Source organism: Aegilops tauschii, chromosome 4, assembly GCF_002575655.3.
Source record: "Aegilops tauschii subsp. strangulata cultivar AL8/78 chromosome 4, Aet v6.0, whole genome shotgun sequence".
Lineage (NCBI taxonomy): Eukaryota > Viridiplantae > Streptophyta > Magnoliopsida > Poales > Poaceae > Aegilops > Aegilops tauschii.
The window spans coordinates 8887835-8895907 of record NC_053038.3 but is presented as its reverse complement, the minus strand read 5'-3'; the positions used below and the strand labels follow the sequence as shown (position 1 = coordinate 8895907).

Sequence of the window (8073 nt, the reverse complement as noted above, 5' to 3'; positions counted from 1 at the left end):
ACCACAAGACCTGCTGTGTGCGTCATAATTCTTAGCAGCGACCATTACGACCGTGCAATGCCAAGATTGCTAGCAACAAGGATTTGAGGAGGACAAGACGGTAGCTATCGACAAGGATTCAAGAGGGACGAGATGTCACGGTAGTGGTTGTAATATTAGTCGCGACGAATCTGAAAAAATTGAGTCGAGATGTGGAGATATGATGGATTTTGCAAAAAAAATCCAGTAAATTTTTGATACAGAGAACATATCGGTGTGCATGTACTGATTGCACTTGCTTCATGGCGCAATACGTTTATCCCGCTATGAAAAATGTATTATTTTTTATTAGAGAAGGGGGGTTCCAAGGCAGAGACAGTGAGTAGAAGAAAAGTTATCTACCATAAAAGACGACAAGGTCACATGACATGCACTGATTGCATTTGCTTTATGGCGCAATATGTTTATCCTTCTATTAAAAATGTATTATTTTTTATTGGAGAAGGGGGCTTCAATGGCAGAGATAGTAGGAAGAAGAAAAGTTATCTACCATAAAAAAAGTCACATGACATGCACGACGATCCTAATGTTACATGTTAGACATGTTTTTAAAGGAAAAGGGTTCCAACAAAAAAAGAAATGTCTCGCTATGGCATGAAAACGAGTAGTAAGGGGAGGGCCCGGCAGAAAAAAGAGAGTGCATTGTGTGGTGGGGTGTTTTGTGTTAAGACCACGTGTTGGTGATAAGAGTCGGATAGTCTGGACAACCATATTTCTCCTCCAGAGTAATGCTACATCTACGGGAAGTTCTTTTACGGGTTCAACGGACTATCGACTGTGGACCAACAGGATTTAAGATCAGGGAAGGATGGGGCAACCCCAGCTGAAAATCAGGGGAGAAAGATTAGTTAGAAGGAGATTTTCTAAAACTCTCGTAAGGGTCCGTGCGTCTAGGATTATTGTCTCCTTCATATATGGTATGTATTTAAGGTAGTCCAGACTATTCAGATGGATAAATTTTATGAAGACAAATTCATTCTTATGCATTGTGGGCCTTCTACTAGTCATTGTAAATACAGTAGTTTAGCTAGATAAGTCATGCTATTCATGTTTCTTGTTTTGAAACTACCAATGACACATTCATGGCCAAAATGTTTCCTCTAACTTTATAAGAATTCAATCATCTAGTACTCATCATCCTTTCATCATAACAGAACAGATAATGCAGTTCAGACGGACAAAAATAAAATGAGAACTGTTAATAACCAAAGTACTAACAAACACTTCCAAAAGTTCAAAGCAACCACTGTTGATAATACAGTTCACTGTTAAATCAACCACTTTTAGCGTCAAAGTGTGAGCACTCTGGGTAAAGCTTTTTTGCTTGATGGCCAGCCCTTATCGTCTTGTTGGAGTGGATTATGGCAAACGACTCAACCCCCGCGGTGATTCTCTTCTTCAGTGAAATCTTCTGCCTTTTAGTCCAGGCGAACCTGGTGGGCTTCTTGTCCTGGCAGTCGCCACACTCCAACTCCAACCTACTATAGAGGAACACATCCTCTAGATTGACCGCCGCCACCATAACACGTCTGACATAATTAACAGCATAATCTTCAGATTCAAAGCCAAAGATGACGAGTGTGACCAAACTGTGGTGTTGGAAATCAGCTGCAGCCGCGCTCCACTCTACACCCTTGTTCTCACTATACGATTCCTTTTTTCTCTTCTCCTCATCCATTTCCATTGAACACAAATCATCCCAGACCTGCATCTCAGCAATAGGACAAAGATAAAAATAAACTGTCTTTAGACATATATACCTGGTAAGAAAACCATGAAAAACTAATATTAAGCACATGTGGCTAAAAGAGAACTTTAGGAAAGCACATACTGTCATGTATAGCTCCTTCAGTAAGGGTGCAGCTTCAAGAATAAACATTGTCCAGGTGAGATCATACCCTTCAGGAAGTTTAACAAGGTTCACAAACCTTAGTTGGCGGAACACAGATGCCAGATCTTGCGTTGGACATTCTGGCTGCACCCAAATCTGCAAATAATATACACATGATAAGATGAGCAGAGCAGAGAAGAAGTGAAGCCACAGCTAGGAAAGCAACAATCTTGAGTTACCTTTTCGGACCTAAACCCCAACTTCAGAACTCGTGGAGAGGAACTGCCAAGAAACCTACTTAACTTGACCATCTTGTTGTAACCAAGGGCAACATTTGTGAGGCTTACAGACTCGAGCAATGGAACATAACCAAGAACCAGTGGATCTTGGAAATCTATCCAATCGTCAAAGACTATGTGTGTGAGTCGAGGGAGCCAGTTCAGCTTAACTTGCTCGAGACGACAATATACGATACAGAGCTCACTGAGATTAGCGTGTTCAACTTGCAGGGTGCTACTTTCTGGTAAACAAATATCTAATGTTGTTGTACCTTATACTCTTGTGCTGGCTATCAATGTGGTTGATGCGATTATGCCATTAGCGCATAGTGTTCCTTTGCATGCCCTTACCTGCTCTTAAGTTTTACATAGACGAGTAATAGTATTGAGATTGTGTCCTCAGATTCAGCAATTATAATGTTTGTTGTGATTTCTCTTCAGCCTGTCCACCTTGTAATCTCGGTTTTATGTGTAACAATTTCAATTAATTGTAGGATGCATGGAAGCTGCTGAAGGCTCACGAAGAATTGGTCTCTTCCGAAGATTGGTGTCCGCCCGGCTCTGCGCCAAGGGTGTGTCGTGTCGCGCAGCAGATGGAAATTGGGAGACTGTAATTCGAAAGAGGGCCTGATTCTGATTGTAATCCGGGAAGGACTGCTTTTCTTTTTCTTCTTTTGAGATCCATTTTTTGGAATTCAAAATTTTGGTCACATTTTTTAAATTATGTAAGTTTCGTTTCAACATCTATTTCACAAATACAATTTTTAGTGTTTTCTACAAAAGTTTGGGAATTTCATAAAATGTTCGCATTTTTAAAAATGTCTCCAGAATTTCCAAGATGTTCCGTTTTTAAATTTTGGACATAAATTCAGAAAAAAAATCTATTTCCGTAAAAATTGCTAGGCTGCGGGCTGTGCTGAACAAAAGAAAGGCCGCTGTGTTTAGGTGGCTTAACTAGGCCGCTGGCTGAGCTGTGCTTCAGCCCACGTAGAAAAATCTTTGAAAAGGGCGTTTTGCTGGCTATGGTCTGTGTTGTGCTTCCACCTATACATACATGCTGATCTAAAAAAAAACATATACACACATGTCCACAAGTTTAAAAAAGTTCGTATTTTCAAAAATGTTCAGGGATTTCAAAAAATGTTTGCATTTTCAAAAAATTTGTTTGTTGATTTCAGAAAATGTTTTTGTTTAAAAAATAGTTCTCAGATTCAGAAAATGTTTGTGTTTTCAGGAAAATGTTCGTGTTGTTCAGAATTTCAAAATTGTTCACAGGGTCGAAAATTATTCAGAAATTTAAAAACTAGTTTAGTTTGAAAATTTTATTCATAATTTAGAAAATATTGATGTTTTATAAAAATAATCATTTTTCACAAAAAAAAACATATTCAAAATTTTCAAGAAATGTTCAACTCTGCCGCTGCTTACATTTCTTAAAAACTTCGTGCTGCTCACTTGGTTACAAAAGGTCATGGTTTCAGTGTCTTGGTGCGCGAGGTCAGGAGTTCCAATCCCTCTTCATCGTACGCATTTTGCGATTTGTTGCTCGTACAGTGCCAGAAAATGGGTCGAACAACAAGGTTTCGTATGTGCGCATCGAGAGTCTATGAGACGCAAAATGCGGCAGGCAAGATCTCCCAATGCGTGTTTGCGACGCTATGTATGTTGCGTCGCGAGTCTATTTGCCAAAAAATGTGGCAGATAGGAGTTCCCGGTGCGCGTTTGGTCGACAAGTGTCAACCTACGCGGTAAATAGGAGACGTCGTTATTCTAGGTTTGCTAGGCTGCAGGTTGTGATGAAGAAAAATAAGGCCGCTCTGTTCAATGGGCTTTACTAGGCCGTAGGCTGTGCTGCGCTTCAACCTATACATACATGTTGGTCTAAAATATATATACACGCGTGCAAAAGTTCAAAAAAAGGTACAGATTCTTGGAACATTGACACATAGGTCCCACTACTCACTTATCCATGTTCTCATGATTAGATATATTACATGAAAAAATACGAGCGCCACACAATTGCAGTTTCATATGACCCTACTATATTCGTCGTGCAAAATACCAAACTATCATAGAATTTAGTAGCCAAGAGGCACCATATGGTGGACACGATTCAGTGACATTCTCTTTGATTAATGCATGATGGCAATGATTACGTGTCCGTCCCAGATCCGCAGTAAGTCACGGGTCCGTGGTAAGCAGTGACATTAGGTACAAAAGTCAAGCATTAGGCATTTTTAATGATGGTTTCAGCCATCGTCACGGGGATATGCGTTGTAGTATCTGAGTTTTCTTGTAGTCATGAGTGCATATCCTGGTATTTGCCGCATGCGGATAGGTAGGGACCAAGCTAGGAATCATATGCAAGGGGACTAATAGAAGAGGTACAAAAGGTTGGAAGGTGCAAACATATAAGTTGAGAACATTTTGAGCTGACGGTATAGGGGTATTTCTAAAAGAATAAAAAATGGGACCAGCTAGGCCACGATCAACTGAATTTCATTTTTGGGCTAGTCACACTTTTTAGCATCTTGTAACCCCACGTATTCCACTCGGGCTCGTGCCTTCCCTTCACCAGCAAGAGGATGTGACGCCTGAGCACACACATGCATACGACACACCACATAAAGCATGCACAATCGCCCACATGGCACGCAAAAAAGCCCACATGCACAATACACAGAGAAACATCACATGCACGGCATGCCCAACATCGACTATTTCTGTCATGCGGATCTAGCAGAATTAAAACTAAAAATACAAAAAAACATTATTTAAGGAAAAATGAATTATAAGGGTATTTATATTACCTAAAATATGAAAGAAAATGAAAAATGGGGCGACGATGTCTTGGGCATTTGAATTATTATTTTTGCTTCAATAAAATCATTCTTCACCATTTAATCTAGATCCAAAGGCCTAGGTGGCTTCTTTCTCCACCCTTATTCTCCCCCCCCCCCCATATTAAAATTGAAATAAAGACTAAAAACCAAACAATGAACTTTTCTAAATAATAGTGAATTAGTGGCATTGGTTACCCTTAAACAAGAAAGAAACTGACAAAAACTTGCACACAATTTACATGGAAAATACACATTTTTATAATATGCAATAATAACCCTATTATACACCTAAAGAATAGATGAACAAAAAACCAAGAACTTTAAGAATGGTGATGACAGGAACAAATTAGTGGCAATTGCATTCCCTTTAAGAAGAAAGAGAGAATAAAAACAATTAATAACAAAATTTGCACATAATTTACAGAAAGAATGTGCTTTTTTAAGATATGCAAGAATAAGAATGTAATAGTGAAATTTTCGCAGAAAAGAATCTTTGGAGCCAATAAATCTAAGAATGGTGTTGATAGGAATGAACTAATGACAATTGCATTACTCTTTAAGCAGAAAGAGAATAAAAAAATGACAAAATTTGCACACAATGTACACAAAAAATGTGCTTTTTTATAATATGCAAAAATAAGAATGTAATAGTGAAACTTTCATAAAAAAGATTTTTTTTTTCAAACAAGTAATAAATTAGTAGCGTTGCATTACCCTTAAAAAAGAAAGAAACTAAAATGAAAATAAAATAAAAAACAAAATAATGAAGTTTACCTAAGAAATGAATTGCTGGTACTGGGATTACCCTTTAAGAATAAAGAAAATAGAAACAAATAATGAAAAAAATGCACACAGTTTGCACGAAAAATGCACTTCTATAATATGCAAGAATAAGCATATTCTAGTGAAAGTTTTGAAAACAATAGGTTTTCTTAGAAGGAACGAATCAATGGGATTGCTACTACCCTTATAAAAGAGTGATTGCACAAGGACCTGTTCCAGAGTCTACATTCATTTCTGTTGCCCAACTATTGGTGAATCAAAACCAAGGGAGCACAAGCACCAATCAGTAACGAGAGATGGTCAAGAAGTTGCTTGCCTTAAAAAAAGCAAAGAGACAAAGACTTAGAAGATAAGAAAATTGCTATACTTGCAGCAAGGAGAGAAGAACAGGAAAAGAAGGAACAAGAAGCTTCCAGGAAGAGACATAAGCAAGAGGAGAAGAAGCCAGCAGAGGCAGGGAGGAAGAGTCAGGCAGCTGCTCAGAACAGAGAGTAGAGGAAAGAAGAAGCAGCAATAAAAAGCAGGCTTAAACAGAGACAAGGCCGATTATTTTGGAGGTTAAGAGAACTGTAGCTTCTGAGTACAAAGCAAGGAAAGAGGCTGAGAAGAAGGCTAAAAAAGAACAAGAAGCTGCCAAGAAGCTAGCAGAGAAAGAAGCTGCTGTAACAAAAAAAGCAGAGAAGAAAGCAGAGAAAGAGGCTGCTGCAGCACAAAGAAAGGAGGAGCTTAGGCTGCTATCTATTGCAATGGGTAAAAGACATGTTGATTCACAACAACAATAAGGTGATGAGGCAAGGCAGCATAAGAAGGCCAGCAGAATATCCATGTTTGATATCTTCAGGTGATGAGATAGTGATGCATTAGAAGGTCAACAGAACATCCATGTAGTATCCAATGTAGTCATTTTGCTCCAATGCAGTATGTACTCAATGGTAATGTAGGAAAATGTTGCCATTGATCCATAATGATGTAGACACATGAGTATGGATCAATTGTTGCTCATTTTGTAATCAGTACTAGAAGGTACTTAATGCCCTAGTTATGACAATGCTTAATGCTCTGGTTATGACAATGCCCTGGATATGACAATGGTCAAATTTGTCCTCTTCAATTTGGCAGCAGATGCATTCTTATTTTCTTGGCAAATTTGACAACATATGCATACTCATATCTATGAACAACATTCTTCTCACCATTGTCCTCTTCAATTTCGCAGCAGATGCATACTTATTTTCTTGGCAAAATGCACACCAATGTTCTAGAAGCATCATACTAATTCATATTTCCTTGTCAAATTTGTCCTCTACAATTTGGCAGCATACATCAATATATTGTGCCGAAATTGACAACATCATCTAGCTTTGCAATGTACACACACAAGCCAAATATGATAACATAAAAAGGATAACTTCATATGACAGCAAGATGATCCATTAACTTTCATTTGCATTAAAAGATTATCACTTGCATTACATAGCGCAATAGCATCACATACAACGCAAAAGATTGTCACTTGCCACTGACAACAGTACCACATACTACCAGTTCATATCCTAAACAAACTAGGCATTGCCACTGACATATCTAACAACACAAAGCACCAGTGAAATAGCTGCAAGCACTGCATCAACTCCATCACTTCTTCACCAGTAACATAGCTACAAGTACTGCAAGTACAATGATTGTCGCCATCGGTGCCTTCATCATCACCAACGTTTCATTGCCTAACCCTAGGAGTGCCTATGCTTGCTGCTTGCTCATGCTACCTGCAAATCTTCCATGAATTCCATCTTCAATGCCTGGAAGCATAGGGCTTTCATCAACTGCACCTGCAAATCTTCGACTCCTTGCTCGCATCAGCTCTTCCCTCCTATCCTCTGCAGCTCCTAATGCATCTACGGCTTCATTGCCAACGAGAAACTGCTTATCCAGCAGGTAGGCAACGTATCCAACTCCCAATGCCAGAAATGGTCCTAAATATCAAAAGAAACGAACAATCACCATGACAAGTTCCACAAAAATCGACCAAAAGGAAGAACTAGGGATGCACTCCACTTACACCGACATGACACCTGTAGAAGACCCACCCGTCGTCATGCTTCTCCGTGCTCGAGAAATAAAACTTCATGCGAGTCGGCAAGAAGGGCATCTGATGAGCGGCACCACAACCGAACGGCCGCCGAGCGATGACCTGGCCGAGCTTGTCGACATGGCGGAGCCAAGCAACCTCGAAGACGCGTCCAGAGGGCGGCAGCAAGCAATCTCCAACGGGGAGAGGGCGGCAGTAAGCAGCAGGGAG

At 39.5% G+C, this 8073-nt stretch overlaps 1 protein-coding gene across 1 annotated transcript; it reads right to left on the bottom strand.

The window, feature by feature from the left end:
* Positions 1-1312: 1312 nt before the first annotated feature.
* LOC120963187 (uncharacterized) lies at positions 1313-7871 on the bottom strand. The gene is made up of 5 exons (XM_040387762.1): positions 7862-7871; positions 7541-7747; positions 2110-2390; positions 1871-2026; positions 1313-1744 (listed from the first exon to the last, which is right to left on the bottom strand). The coding sequence occupies exons 1-5, from the start codon at positions 7869-7871 to the stop codon at positions 1313-1315; spliced, it is 1086 nt and encodes a 361-aa protein (XP_040243696.1).
* Positions 7872-8073: the final 202 nt, after the last annotated feature.

Bases quoted from the DNA above. Each gene is read 5' to 3' on its own strand.
- LOC120963187 (XM_040387762.1), bottom strand. The intron at 2,027-2,109 runs GTAACTCAAGAT...TATTATTTGCAG, and splicing joins TGGGGTTTAGGTCCGAAAAG to ATTTGGGTGCAGCCAGAATG. The intron at 1,745-1,870 runs GTATGTGCTTTC...GCTGAGATGCAG, and splicing joins TGAAGGAGCTATACATGACA to GTCTGGGATGATTTGTGTTC.